Genomic DNA, 15,975 nt, shown 5'->3' with positions numbered 1-15,975 from the left:
GCAATAGTGAGATCGAGGAAATCAATTTCATCTTCCATTATTGTATAAGTAAAGTTAATACCAGAAATTGTATTATTTAGCGATTGACAAAAGTTTGTGGCACTGGGTTTATCTCCGTGCCATATAAAAAACAAATCGTCTATACATCTGAAGAGGCAGATGTGCTTAAGGGCCGATGGGTGTTTCCAAATGTAAATATCTTCAAATGCACCCATAAAAATGTTCGAATAACTGGGCACCAGCCTATTCCCCATGGCAGTACCTTTTGGTTTGATGATAAATTTTATGATTAAAGATAAAAATATAATTTTTCTAAATAAATTCCAGACTGCTACAAATGCTGCTGGTATCACTGGATCTTTTCTTAACCCCTTAATGACCAGCCTATTTTAAACCTTAATGACCAAGCCATTTTTTAGGTTTTTCCATCGTCGCATTCCAAGAGCTATAACTTTTTTATTTTTGTGTCGACATAGCTGTATAAGGTCTTTTTTTTTTGCGGGACAAGTTGTATTTTTTAATAGCTCCAATTTGAGGTACATATTATTTATTGATTAACTTTTATTAACTTTTTTTGGGGGGGGAATAGAAAAAAAAGTTAAATTTCGCCACACTTTTTCGCATCCTAAATCTACACCGTTTACCGTGTGGTATAAATAACACAATAACTTTATTCAGCGGGTTCTTACGATTGCAATGATGCCAAACTTGTATAGTTTTTGTATGTTTTACTACTTTTACACAGTAAAAACTCTTTTTTTCAAAATTATTTGTTTTGTGTCTCCATATTTGAAGAGCCATAACTTTTTTATTGTTCCAGCGATGCAGTTGTATGACGGCTTTTGTTTTGCGGGAAGACTTGTCGTTTTTATTGGTACCAGTTTGGAGTAGGTGCGACTTTTTGATCACTTTTTATCAAATTTTTTTTAAAGTCAGGATTCACAGAAAACAGCAATTTTTCCATAGTTTTTTATTAAAAATGTTCACCGTGCGGGTTAAATAATGTAATAGATTTATAGTCGGGGTCGTTACGGACGCGGCGATACCAAATATGCGTAACTTTTTTACTTTATTTTGGTATTTTAATAGTAAAGCATTTTGTAAGGGGAAAAAGTGGGTTTTTAATTTTTTTTCACATTTTTTTTATTAACTTTTAACTTTTTTACTTGTCCCACTAGGGGACTTTAATATGCGATTCTCTGATCGCTATTATAATACACTGCAATACTTTTGTATTGCAGTGTATTACTGCCTGTCCATTTAAAACGGACAGGTATCTGCTAGGTCATGCCTCCGGCATGACCTAGCAGGCATTCACTACAGGCAGACCTGGGTGCCTTTATTAGGCTGCCATCGGAGACAGACACTCAGAGATCTTATCGCCGGGTGTCGGTGGGATGAGAGGGAGCTACCTCCCTCTCTCCAAAACCACTCAGATGCGGTGCACGCTATTGAGCACTGCATCTGAAGGGTTAAACGGGTGAGATCGATATTTATATCGATCTCACACGTTCGAGCAGGCAAAGGGATTTGACAGCTCCCTGCTCTGTTTATTTATCCTGCTGCAGTGCCGTAAAAGGGCTTATGCATCAGAATAAAGCCCGTTAGTGACCGACCTGAAAAGGCGTATTAGCGCTCACTAACGGGTTAAAGTGCATTTGCCACTATTTAGCCCTAAAGAGTGTCCTATATTAGACTATAGTCCGCTTACGTCCATAGTAATAAGGAGTGGGTTGTCCCTCCATTTTAGAGCCTTGGGATCGTTCATAAGCTGCATGGAATCTTTTAAAAAAAACTTGGAAGATTAGTAACATATTTCTGAAGAAATAGATCCAGGTAATGTTATAAATGGAAAGTGGGGGATTGCATCTCTGAGATGCCTACCAGGTGAATCATTGAGGTCCTTATGGATTTTCGGTAGGTGATAAAAAAAAAATTTATTAGATTAGTCTCTCACATTTTTATTCAGGATCGCTGTCGAATATGCTGTATTAATCATGTTGAATAATTTTTCAGTGATTTCAATAAGTGGGTTAGTGGTGAGACAGGTGTAGTAATTTGAATCTGGCAATATTCTAAGGGCTTCTGAGTGGTAGTAATCGATGTTTTGGATCACTGTCCCTCCACCCTTATCCGCTGAACGGATGACAATTTGTTTATTCTTTTTTAGATTTTTTTAAAGCTTGTTTTTTTATTATATGACAAGTTGTTTTTGCTCTGAACTCTGTATGACTCCAGTGTCTCTAAATCTTTCAACACTAGATGATGAAATGTAGTAATGAAATTGCCCTGCATCAATTAAAGTACTAGGTAGCGTGGAGGTATTATTTGTATTCTTTTTTTATTTTCTAACAATTGATAATGCCGGTTGAGGGTTAATTTTAAACTCTGCTAGGCTTTCGCAACAGAATTGTCTACCTCCCACTAATAGATCTACGACCTTAGCCTGTCTTCTCCCGAACTCTAGAGACACCACAAATTATAGTTTTGGTTTTATGACATGGTACAACTGTTCCCACAAAAAGATCAGAGATTGCGTTTTGGTTCTCTTCCAACTGGAAAAGTTTTCGAGATAAGAAAAAAAATTGTCAATCACAGTTTGTTATATATTTAAATAATTGCAGTTGTAACACACAATATATAGGAAGAACAATCCAACCATTACATTGTCGTCTTAACAAGCACAGGTCATCAGCTAAAACAATTTTTTGTTACATAGTATCTCCAAACATTGCACACTCATACATAATGCAGACTTCAAATGCTACTGACTTTAGGGACTATAGCTATATAAGAGCTGTGTCCTGAAAAACAGTATCCCTATTAATTATTATATATATATATATATATATATATATATATATATATATATATATATATATATATATATATTGTGAGACAGTGACAGGTAAAGTCATTGAGGGAAGGTACATTTCCCCTAGAATCCTGTCATATGTATCCTAGGCTCCAGGGAATGAGTATTTTTTGCAATAGAAGGCTCTAGCTTTCCAATCTCGGCTTAAGGAAAAGCCGGAAAAAGGGCCTGGAGTTGCATTGGGGAAGAGCAGGGCGGGTTCCCCAATCCCTAGTCCATCTCTGTTTGTAGGACAAGGCTGCTGCTCAATTAGCTGCACCTGCAGCCTGTGTATAAAAAGGTGCAGACACAGTGTGTGAGAGTCTCACCCCAGACTCAGACCGGAGACTACTAAGTCTGGAGTAGCCTGTATTCTATGTGAGTAAAGACCTGTGTCACTTTGTGTCCAGTGCCTGGTAGGAAGTCACTTGGTATAGTTAGATAATATCTTGTTTAGTTAGTGCTCAGACGAGCAGGATTTATTTTGTATTTTGCCTTGTTGTACAAGAGGCTGTTTCTTTGACAAGAAAAAAACACAGGCAAAGCCCTGTTATGAACTTTAATGCACGGTGTCCCTTTCTCTGGCTACTAAGAAACCGCTGTACCAACCTCTCCTGATGCTAAACCCTCACAATATATATATATATATATATATATATATATATATAATGAATAAAATTTTTTGCTTTAAAAAAAATGATTTCATCTGAGGTGGTAGAATCCGTGACACACATTTTAATTTACGTGATTCCAGCAAAATAACTATTGTACTTTATTTTTTAAGTAGACGTGTGGCTTTATTTGTGTGTATATATGTGTATATATATATATATATATATATATATATATATATATATTCCTCCAGTCTTTTTCCACTAATGCCACCATAATAGACCGGCCCAAAAGCGGCTGGTTGCTATAGAAACCGCTCCCTAATATCACTGTTTCCCCTATAAAATACCCTATAAATATTTGCCGCTATTGTCACCTAAACATACAAATATAAACCATTTAGGGTGTAGACCTCTATCTGTTTTTTTGTCGGGGTATATATCACCAATTTTAAAAGAAGCGAAATTTAACGTTTTAAAAAAAGTACAGAGTAATCTACGCAACATGGTATGTTATATTATGTTTCTACCAGTCAAGCATTGTCTTTTGTTTTATCTTTTATAAGGAAGTACGTTTTTATGTATCGATGTATCGATGTTATATGTTGATCCGCTTATCTATTATCCATTTTTGTGTCTGTGACCTTTTAATTTGAGTTTTACATCCGTTTTTTGACATATCAGTGTTCTGATATAAACCACCTACCTTTACAGTTTTTTGTACTTGCACTTGACCTGAGGAAGAAGCCGGTATGGCTTTGAAACGCGTTGTCGTTGTGCACCTAATAAATCTATTTGCCTACACGGTGGAATCTAGCGGTTCTTTTGGGTTGACGATATCGCCGAATATTTGGTACTGTGTTTGCGCCAAATTTGAGTATCCGTTTTTTCCATTGCTATCTCTCTAAGGTGGTACTTCAGTCAGTTCTGTCCTTCCTTCCCAAGGTGGTCTTCTTTTCACCTCAATGACGACATTGTTCTGCCTTCGTTCTGTACAACCCTCTCATCAGAGGGGGTGTTCTCTGCACCAGCTGGACGTGGTCCGAGTACTCAGAATCTATCTTTCGATTACAGAGTTTTTTCGCCGCTCAAAATCTCTTTTTGTGGTTCCGGAGTGCCCACGCAAGGGTGGGCCGGCCTCTAAAGCCACCATTTTCAGGTCGATTTGGTTGGCTATCAAGGAGGCCTACTCTGCTAAGGGTAGGGATCCTCCTTTCCGGGTCACTGCCTACTCTACGCGGGCTATTAGTGCGGCCTGGCCGGTCCGGCATCAGGCTTCTGTCTCTCAGATTTATAAGACCGCTACCTGGGCCTCGGTTCATACCTTCACAAGGTTCTATCAGATCCATTCACAGGCTTCCGCAGATGACAGTCTGGGTCATATAATCAGAACAAAATAACCCAAGCATTCAAATATGTAAATATATTCGAAGAAAATCTCTCCTTGATGGAAGGTTTCCATACAGGCAGCTGTATGTTAGCCAGTATTTTTTCTGTGTTGTCGAAGAAACCCCTTCCAGGTAGCACCTTTTGGGATGGGCGCTCTAATGGGCTCCCTCTGCTTTGTCAGGTGGTATTCCAATATGGTAATTGAATTATCAGCAGTGCATCGGGAGATCAATAAAGACAATAGCAATCTGTTGTCTCAATCAATATTCTCATTTATTATTAAGATACATAAGTTAATATACCCTCAGGGTTTACCCTCTAATCAGGGTGTTACCTTTCATGGAACAACCAATCGTAACATTTTACACGTAGACTGAAAATACGTCATAGGGTACCTTCCCACTAAGGTCACATGATCTTTCTAATGCCTACAAACAATAGAAATGTAGGAGGTTTTCATAAGTGTATGTGATGATTTCAAATAGGAGATTAAGAGAATTACTTACAAATATAATGATTATTTCAGGTCTAGGCGTTCTGCCAGACTTCCATCTACCAGTATTTTGAAGGCCACATGAAGATCACAAAGAAGTAACATATTTCTTTGCGATTCAAGCAGAACCAGAAAAAGGTCATTACAAAATGGAGAATGCATATCTTCATAATCCGGCATCCTGCTTGATAATTCATAATGTCATTTAATACAAAGAATATAAGCAATTTGACTATCCATCACAGTGTCCCCCAATTAATGATATAACGAGAAAATTAGATTTTTGTACTCACCGTAAAATCCCTCTCTTGTTGAATTCATTGAGGCACACAGGTCCCACCCTCTGTTTTTTTTTTACCTGTGGATTGTTATTGTTTTCCCAGGCGGTAATGGGTTGTTTTTTCTGGGTCCGGGACGTGTTGGTGTTTTGTTTATCTTTTGTTTTATACTCCCCTACTGCTCTTGGTACAAACTGAGTAGCTTGGTGTAACAGGAGAAGATCTAGCGCACTGGGGGGAGCCAACACTTTTTTTTTTTCCTAGTGTCAGCCTCCTAGTGGCAGGATCATATATGCATGGTTCTGTGTCCCCAAATTAATTCAACGAGAAAGAGAGCTTTTACGGTGAGTACAAAAATACAATTACAGGTATGTGGAAATCAGACAGGGAGACCATTTGTATTGTTGCAAGGTTCATCAAGTGAAATATTAAATTAAGACCTTGGACATGCCACATGGAGTCGATCCGATGAAACCTACCCAGCTGGAAATTGGGGTTCAATGATAAGGTGAGGAATGTAGAGTATTGAGAATTTAGATGTTTTAGGAGGCACAGTTTTTGCCAAGCTCTCCATTTCGTTATCAGCAAGGGGTTGGTTTTTGCGTTATCTGGAAGCTTGTCAAGAAGTTGATTGAGACATGCGGGAGGTAGGATGGATCGAGTGTCAGGTCCATGTGGTAGGAGGTTAATTGTGCCAAATCTGTGATGAATCGCTTTAGTGTGGCCAGATTATATGTTTTAATATTGGGAATGATCAGGCCCCTCTTTAGCTTGCGTTGTTGTAAGATATGATTATAACTAATAGTCTCCAGAAGCAAGCAAAGTTACTGGGCTAGGTATTGTTCCAAAGAACATCCTCCCATTTATAATGTTAAGGCAACTCTATAATATATATATATATATATATATAGATGCAAGAGAAACAGAGTCTTAAAGCCAATATATATCAAGAGGTATCAAAAGATTCTTTATTAAATATGCATAACAACAAACATTTAAAATTGTATATGACAGGAGAAACTCAATATAAAGTCAACATAGAGATACATCAGGGAAACCAAAAGTTCTAAATAGTAAACCCTTTTTCCAACATAGGTTACAAGCAAGAGTATCACTGGTTTAAAGTATGGTGAATTAAGCTCATGGGATCCTAGCTTTTTTTTCCACCACAAATGTAGGATCTATACAGTTGATTTATTATTTTTTTCCTCTCTGGTTTAAAAAAAAAAATAAAAAATCGGGAGTGCTTGAAGTAGATGCACAGTTTAGGGAATTCTACCATTTTAATGATATTTTCTCTACCCACAAATGATATAGCAAGAGGGTTTGTTCGAAGGATTTACTGTATTTAGTAAGATTATAGAGTTACAGTGTTGAATATGCGCGGGTTATAACTATCCCCATTTAATAACAATGACGTACTAGCGTGGGCATGGAGTCTAAGAACGTCTCCGTTAAAAACAGCCAGGAAGCCTTACGCATCTAAGCTGGGAAGCATAAAAGGAATTTGGCCAGGTTCCTTAACTTATATAGTTGCTGCAACTGCACATCGTATATTTTTAAATGCTGTTCTTAATCATTTGAAGGGTGAAGTTTTTAAAATGGGTTGATTTGTGAGGGATTTGTAAGATATAGGCACTTCAAAGCAACTTTAGAACTTAACTGATACTTAAAAAAAAATAGGTTTTCTAAATGTACTTGAAAATGTTAAAATTCCTGCTAAACTTATAAACCTTCTAACCACCGAAAAAATTAAAAGGAAGGTATCACAAGAAAACAGTCTCAGAATCGCTTGGATAAGTAAAAGCATTCCAAAGTTTTTGCCACATAAAGTGCCATCAGTTTTGAAAAAAATGGCTCTGTCAGAAACTTAAAAACTAGCTGCGACGGTAAGGGTTTAAACTATTTCAATGAATTAAGCATGACAACTGTGTGAACATAGTCTAATTCTTTCAAAAGGTTATGTGTTTCTTTTTTTTTTTCTCTTTGACCCAGCCTTTTTGAAGAAGAAATAATGTCCTATATTCCACCACATGCCTTACTTCATCCCACCTATTGTCAGTCTCCCCGTGGATCCCCAGGGTCTTCTCCACAGAATTCACCTGGTACAGTATCTTCTGCTTATTCTTTGTTGTGTTTTACAATATAAGACTTTGGGGCAGATTTGCTATTGTTGTTGCAACCCGACTTCTGGCCTAAATTTCACCTTTTTTTGCACAAATTAATTCAGACAAATCCAAAGAGAACAGATGTTTGCCCCTCACTAGACACTTTCCAAAAGTGGCTTAGCGTAAATTAACATGGCTTAAAATTCACCGATGTGGGCCAAAAAACTGGGGTAAACTAAGCCAACCAAGAGGTGAGGTGATATAAGGAAGAGAAAATTGTTTTACATGTCTAGCAAGATGAACCATCATACATATCGCACACCATATCATACAGCGTGCACCAATTTGACACATTTAGTTCATCTTCTGCCTGCCTGGTCTTAAGTTTATTTTGTCTAATAGTTAGACAGCATTAGTAAATCTGCCCCTGTGTGTTAGAGCTGTTGTCCTGAAGGTATTACTTTTAATATTTCAATATCCTCAATTTAAAAACTTGAGATGTGGGACATATTTTAGGCAATATTAGTTATTTTACTTGGAGTAAAGATGAATACTAGTTGTGTTCTAGTAAGCATAATATCAACAGTGTTGTAATTCAAATTTTAGATCTTTCTCAGTTTGTGTCTCCTATCACTATAAAATGTGCTGTCCCTGTTGGCTGAAGTGCAGGTGAGTGTGTCGTTGTTATTAGTCACCCACTAGCGTTTTGATCATTTCCTGTTACGCTAGCACTGATTGTGGAATTAGGAGGCAATGTGCATCAAATGAGGAAGGGGCTAAAGCATTCAGACAAGCACTTTGTTGTCACGTAGGCACTGGAAATGGTGTTACCTTAACCACTTGGCACAGCAGCCATGTTTTGTTTTTCAATCCCCCTTTCCAAGAGCCATTAATTATTATTTTTGTTTTCGTTAATTGGTGTGAGGGCTTAATTTTTGCGAGAAGAAGTAGTTTTTATTGACTTTTTCATCACTTTTCATTACATTTTTTTAGAGCTAAGGTTCTGGCATTAAATTTTGGTGGTTTTCTTATGGCGTTCACCGTGTGAGTTAAATAATGTTATATTGTAGTAGTTTGGACTTTTATGGATGCGGTAATACCAATTTTGTTTATTTTTTAAATGTTGTAATTTTTTGTACACTACTAATACAATTTTTTTAGGGAAAAAAGTTATTAGTCCCCCTAGGGGATTTGAACAAGCGATCAAATGTATCGCAGTGTATTGTCATTTTTACTGCTCCTATTAAGCCCTGCCAGCAGGGCTTTAACAGTGGCTGAAAGAAGCCAGGCCCGTGGGCCTTCATTTGGACCCCGGGCTGCCATGGCAACCATCGGTGCTATGCAATGGCGTCATGGGGGGGCCGATGGGCTGTCGGAGCGGTCCGCCTCACTCTTTCTATGGCTAAAATTCTGCAGTCGCTATTGACTGCGGCATCTAAGTTGTTAAACGGCCAGGATCATATTTCTCTTGCAGCGTATGGAGCGGGCTCAGCCAGCTCCATACTTCAATCCCCGCACCAGGACTTACAGTGTTGACCTGGTGCATCAAGGGGTTAATAGGTGATGTGGTTATGTCTCTAAAGAGCTAATGAGATATAGGAGAAACAGACATGTTACACATTTGTGACCAAGGCCATTGCATAGCAACAGCCCCAGCACCGTAAAACCTGCTTACACAAGTCATTTATTGTCATGATTTCCTCCCTTCTGAGTGATGATAATAATTGACCAGTGTGAATGAAGGAGAAGATCAAGGATAAACTATATGAAGCAAGGTTGTACTACTGGAAATGTCCAACAGATCCTTTACCACCACTAATCATTTGTCAGTTATTTGAATAAGGATGGTGTGCAAACCGACCTTTAAAGAAGAAAAGATGACTAAGACCTTATTCACACGACAGTGAAAAAAAATGTCCATTTAAAACTGATCAACTGTCAGTTTTTCATGGCCATTTTGCATCAGTGTGTCTCTAAATTTTCATCCATTTCAAGTCCATCTGTCCGTTTTTAATGGCCGTTTGACATCCATTTTGCATCAGTTTTTCATGACCGTTAAAAAAAACTGATGAATTTCATTGGTCAGGCTTTTTTTGTCCCAACCCCCTCAAAACAACCAAAGGAAGGTCACATGTTCACCTAGACACTATTTACAGCCTCCCTGTATATGATCCCACACGCCTCCCTGTATATGATGCCACACGCCTCCCTGTATATGATGCCACACGCCTCCCTGTATATGATGCCACACACCTCCTGTATATGATGCCACACACCTCCTGTATATGATGCCACACACCTCCTGTATATGATGCCACACACCTCCTGTATATGATGCCACACGCCTCCCTGTATATGATGCCACACAGCCTTCTTGTATATGATGCCACACACCTCCTGTATATGATGCCACACACCTCACTGTATATGATGCCACACGCCTCCCTGTATATGATGCCACACAGCCTTCTTGTATATGCCACACGCCTCCCTGTAGATGATGCCACACGCCTCCCTGTAGATGATGCCACACACCTCCCTGTAGATGATGCCACACGCCTCCCTGTAGATGATGCCACACACCTCCCTGTAGATGATGCCACACGCCTCCCTGTAGATGATGCCACACACCTCCCTGTAGATGATGCCACACGCCTCCCTGTAGATGATGCCACACCAGCCTTCCTGTAGATGCCACACCAGCCTCCCTGTAGATGATGCCACACCAGCCTCGCTGCAGATCATGCCACACCAGCCTCGCTGCAGATCATGCCACACCAGCCTCCCTGCAGATCATGCCACACGCCTCCCTGTATATGATGCCACACGCCTCCCTGTATATGATGCCACACATCTCCTTGTATATGATGCCACACACCTCCTGTATATGATGCCACACACCTCCTATATATGATGCCACACGCCTCCCTGTATATGATGCCACACAGCCTTCTTGTATATGATGCCACACACCTCCCTGTATATGATGCCACACACCTCCCTGTATATGATGCCACACGCCTCCCTGTATATGATGCCACACAGCCTTCTTGTATATGCCACACGCCTCCCTGCAGATGATGCCACACGCCTCCCTGTAGATGATGCCACACGTCTCCCTGTAGATGATGCCACACGCCTCCCTGTAGATGATGCCACACGCCTCCCTGTATATGATGCCACACCAGCCTCCCTGTAGATGATGCCACACCTGCCTCCCTGTAGATGCCACACCAGCCTCCCTGTAGATGATGCCACCCCAGCCTCGCTGCAGATCATGCCACACCAGCCTCCCTGCAGATCATGCCACACCTGCCTCCCTGTAGATGATGCCACACCTGCCTCCCTGTAGATGATGCCACACCTGCCTCCCTGTAGATGATGCCACACCTGCCTCCCTGTAGATGATGCCACACCTGCCTCCCTGTAGATGATGCCACACCTGCCTCCCTGTAGATGCCACACCAGCCTCCCTGTAAATGCCACACCAGCCTGCCTGTAGATGCCACACCAGCCTGCCTGTATATGATGCCACACCAGCCTCCCTGTACATGATGCCACACCAGCCTCCCTGTACATGATGCCACACCAGCCTCCCTGTACATGATGCCACACCAGCCTCCCTGTACATGATGCCACACCAGCCTCCCTGTATATGATGCCACACCAGCCTCCCTGTAGATGCCACACCAGCCTGCCTGTAGATGCCACACCAGCCTGCCGGTAGATCGTGCCACACCAGCCTGCCTGTACATGATGCCACACCAGCCTCCCTGTACATGATGCCACACCAGCCTGCCTGTAGATGCCACACCAGCCTCTTTGTAAATGCCACACCAGCCTCCCTGTAGATGCCACACCAGCCTCTTTGTAGATGCCACACCAGCCTCCCTGTAGATGCCACGCCAGCCTGCCTGTAGATGCCACACCAGCCTCCCTGTAGATGCCACACCAGCCTCCCTGTACATGATGCCACACCAGCCTCCCTGTACATGATGCCACACCAGCCTCCCTGTACATGATGCCACACCAGCCTCCCTGTAGATGCCACACCAGCCTCCCTGTATGTGCCACACCAGCCTGCCTGTAGATCGTGCCACATACTCACGAGAGCAGCACCGTCACTCGTCTGCACGGGATCTGGCAAGGCAGCGCGACAGGGCGATGACGTCATCGAGGCACCTGAAGAAGCGCCGCAAACGTGAGTATGCCAACGATAGCCAGCAAGAGAACTAGTAGTTCCCTTGCCAATCCCCATGTAACAGATCCGTTTTTAACGGTTGTTACATGTATTGACAACCGTTAAAAACTGATCCATTGACTTCTATGGGGGCCGTCAGGCCGTTAAAACGGCCAAAAATAGGACATGTCCTATTTTTTAACGGCCATTATTCACGGGCCGTTAAAAAAAACGGCCGTGTGAATGCACCCATAGAATATCATTGTTCTGAAAACGGCCATGTGAAAGCCGTTAAAAGGACGGCCATCACACGGCCGTTTTTCACTGTCGTGTGAATGAGGCCTAAGGAGGAAGAGCATAAAAAAAAGAACTGTAAAATTATGTTTGACTTTTCCCTTTATAGTATTGTCCAGGTGTAGAAAAAAGGATCTTTTTTTCTCGTTTAGATCAATTGGGGACACAGTAGCATAGGTATAGGTCCCGGCTACTAGGAGACTGACACTAGGTAGGAAAACTCTTGGCTCTGCCCAGAAAGAACTTGTCCTTCCCACAGACACTGGCTAAATAAGTTTTAGCCTAGTGTCCGTAGGAGGCAAACATGGCAAGATAACCAGATCTGCTGCTATTTTTTATTTTAGTTTTATTTATTTTCTCTCTTTAAGTGCAGTTGTGTTTTTTCAGTCTGGTCATCAGCCTAGGCAGCCCCCTGTAGGTTCCGGTAAATCGGGCAGTTTTTGCACTGACATTGCCTCACTGCCAGTCATCTAACCTTAGTTTCTGCATCCGCAGGCGGAGTGCCAGTAAACCCATATACTGTATGTGCGAGGTTACTAAAGAGGTGATCCTGCCCAGATCCATAGACTGAATCTCCCCAATGCCCCCCTCAAAGGGTCATTCATTCTTACTTATACACTATGGAGCTATTCCACTGGTGGGACTCTCTAGACAATTCCTATCTAATGGGGCATTTTGTTTTTTTGGGACAGTGTAGCTTATCTGGGGACATACCAGACGTGATACAACTGGGCCCCAGACTTCCTAAGTCGGGAAAGACTTGTTCCAGGTCTCTTCACCCAGACATATTCACCATCGCAAGAAGCGGGGCACCCCAGACATGGATCTGTTTGTGTATCTTCTCAGCCACAAGGTTCCAACCAATATGGCCAGGGCACGGACCAAGTCAAACTGCTCACGACCTAGTCTTCCAACTTGAACCTGACCTTTCTTTCCAAGGTCCGCAATTTTACCCCTCTTTACATCAGATGTGTTTAACGCTGTGGCTGTTAAAGCCAGGGTTTCTAAGGGCCCAGGGTCTCTATGAGCCAATCATCCAGACCATGTTTAAGGCTAGGAAAATCTCAATCAGCCAAGGTGTACTACTATACATGGAAGGCTTATTACTCCTGGTGTGAACAGTCTATTTTCCATCACACTGAGCTCTGGGATCTCAATTTGGTACTGGGGGATCTTCAGGTTGCTCCTTTTGAACCCCTGAGGGACATTTCACTTCTTCTTCATTTTTCTTCTTTCCTGGAACCTACAATTACATTCGATTGGTTTCGAAACTTGCTGACCTGTCCTGCAAGTCCCCCTTTCAGTGCTCGGATTCTCTTTTTGTGGCTTCTGGAGGGTCCATGCAAGTGTTTGGCAGCATCAAAAGCCACCATTGTGCGCTGGATCTGGTCTGTGATTTTAGAAGCCTATCAGTCCAAAAGTAAGGTTCCTTCCCTTCAGGTCACTTCCTACCAAGCCTGTTTGTGCCTCCTGGGCGGTCAGGCATCAAGCTCAGGTTGCTCTGGTTTGTAAGGGTATGTGCACACACACTAATTACGTCCGTAATTGACGGACGTATTTCGGCCGCAAGTCCCAGACCGAACACAGTGCAGGGAGCCGGGCTCCTAGCATCATACTTATGTACGACGCTAGGAGTCCCTGCCTCGCTGCAGGACAACTGTCCCGTACTGAAAACATGATTACAGTACGGGACAGTAGTTCCACGGAGAGGCAGGGACTCCTAGCGTCGTACATAACTATGATGCTAGGAGCCCGGCTCCCTGTAGTGTGTTCGGTCCGGTACTTGCGGCCGAAATACGTCCGTCAATTACGGACGTAATTAGTGTGTGTGCACATACCCTAAAGCTGCTTCCTGGACTTCAGTGCACACCTTCACCAAATTTTTACCAGATTAATCTTTAGCCTTCTCTTATGCCAGTCAGAGGGTGCTGGAGATGGCTGTGAATTATGTGGGTAACATGACTGTACCTTTTTATGTTAATTTCTTCTCATCCTCAGGGACTGCTTTTTCACTTCCGATGGTGCTGTGTCCCCAATTATATAAACAAGAAAATAGGATTTTTGGACTCACCGAAAAAAAAAAATTCATGTTGTATTCATTGGGTGTCACAGTACCCACCCTCTTTTTGGGTTGTTCAAGGCCCAAGACCTGCTGTTCTGACCTCTGGGTTTTTCTCCCAGGATCATGGACATGTTGTTGTTTTTTGTCTTCTCTTACTACTTCTGTACAAACTGATTTAGCTAGTGTCTGTGGGAAGGTAACAGTCTGCCTGGGTGGAGCCAAAAGTTTTCTAACCTAGTGTTAGCCTCCTAGTGGCAAAGGCTTAAACCCATGGTGCTGTCTACTGTACAAATACCACAAGAAAAAGATGTGTACAAAATCCAATATTTTTCACAAAAATAGTCCCACATATGATCATGGGGTGTGTCTGTTATTGCAGCTCGTGCCCATTCATGTCCTAGACAACTCCTTTAAGTAACAGAATTTATTCACATTTGCATGTATGGATAAAGTAAAATTATTTTATTATTGCAGGTACCCAGCGTGCCAATGCTAGAGCACCAGCACCTTATAAAAGAGACTTTGAAGCAAAGTTACGAAATTTCTACCGCAAATTAGAGACTAAAGGATATGGTCAGGGTCCTGGAAAATTAAAGTGAGATTTTTGTATTTTTTTTTTCTGTTTGACATTAAATACCTTACATATTAGTAATGGCAAAGTATAGAGATTTTTCAGCACATCACATCAAACAGAGGTAGAGTTGGAATGGGGCCAAGTATTTGTATTTTTAAAATTTTTCTTATATGGTTGTTTTAATTAATCAGATAATCTGGAAAAAAACAACAAAAAAATTATCTGTTCTGACTATTATTTATGCAATTACTGTACCTTGTATAAGAACAGAAATAAGCTAAACGGAAAAAAAACCACAAAAAACGTATTCTAGAAAGCCAACCATTACGGCCAGTTGGACAAAGTTTTTACTTACTGCACTCCCTCCCCTTAGAACTGACCCTGATCTACTGTACTTTACCACTTATGTTGTCTACATAATATAACTGTTATTACTAATAAAGAAAAAGATAGACAGATGAACAGGAATGAAGAGAACATTCCGACCAGTTTAAAAGGACTCTGTCCTCAGAAAATTACTTATTGTTTAAATCAACTTTTCACGTTAAACATATTTTTATAATATTATTGGTGTTTTTTTTTGGGGGGGGAGGGTTTTTTCCATGTCACTATCTGTAAATAAAAAAATACATTGTGAAATCTTGCTGCTTTCACACTGACCCTCACAATGGGCTGACGCTTCCTGTTTTGTAGAGATCACTTTTCAGAAATGATATAATTATATTCATACGCAGGATTACAATGAAAGGTAATACCTCTATTATAAAGCTGGAGGCAGATAACACAGGATCACAACCTTGACAATAGGTGATGGGGACAGCTTACCTCCTCCCCTCCCATACAGTAACCTCTTCTCATGTCACAGAGCATGCATACAAAACTCCCATATAAATCAAAGAGTCTGCTGTAAAGCAAATCCATGGAGCTGCAGTTCACAGCTCAGAGCAGCAGTTCAAGCAAGATGGCTACTTTGATGATCATGTAGAGAAAATGTTTTGAGTTGTAATTGGCAAAATATAAAAATAATACATTCCCTTTTAAGAAGACACAAAGACACGTGAAATACTTTTTCTTTAAAGGTAAATTTGATTGAGATCATAATAGCATTGACATAGGTACTAAAAAGGCATAG

General features: G+C 41.1%; 1 protein-coding gene across 4 annotated transcripts in view; it reads left to right on the top strand.

Moving 5' to 3' along the window:
- HECW2 (HECT, C2 and WW domain containing E3 ubiquitin protein ligase 2) overlaps positions 1–15,975 on the top strand; it is a 547,978-nt gene that overhangs the window by 481,271 nt on the left and 50,732 nt on the right. For all 4 annotated transcript variants that reach the window (XM_075829943.1, XM_075829941.1, XM_075829942.1 and 1 more), the window contains 2 exons: positions 7,621–7,730; positions 14,744–14,864. In XM_075829943.1, coding sequence (XP_075686058.1) covers positions 7,621–7,730; positions 14,744–14,864 — 231 coding nt within the window. The remainder of the gene's footprint in view (positions 1–7,620; positions 7,731–14,743; positions 14,865–15,975) is intronic.

This window comes from Rhinoderma darwinii, chromosome 6 (genome assembly GCF_050947455.1).
Source record: "Rhinoderma darwinii isolate aRhiDar2 chromosome 6, aRhiDar2.hap1, whole genome shotgun sequence".
NCBI classification, from domain to species: domain Eukaryota; kingdom Metazoa; phylum Chordata; class Amphibia; order Anura; family Rhinodermatidae; genus Rhinoderma; species Rhinoderma darwinii.
Note: the sequence above shows the minus strand (reverse complement) of the source record. Positions and strands in the feature narration are given on the sequence as shown.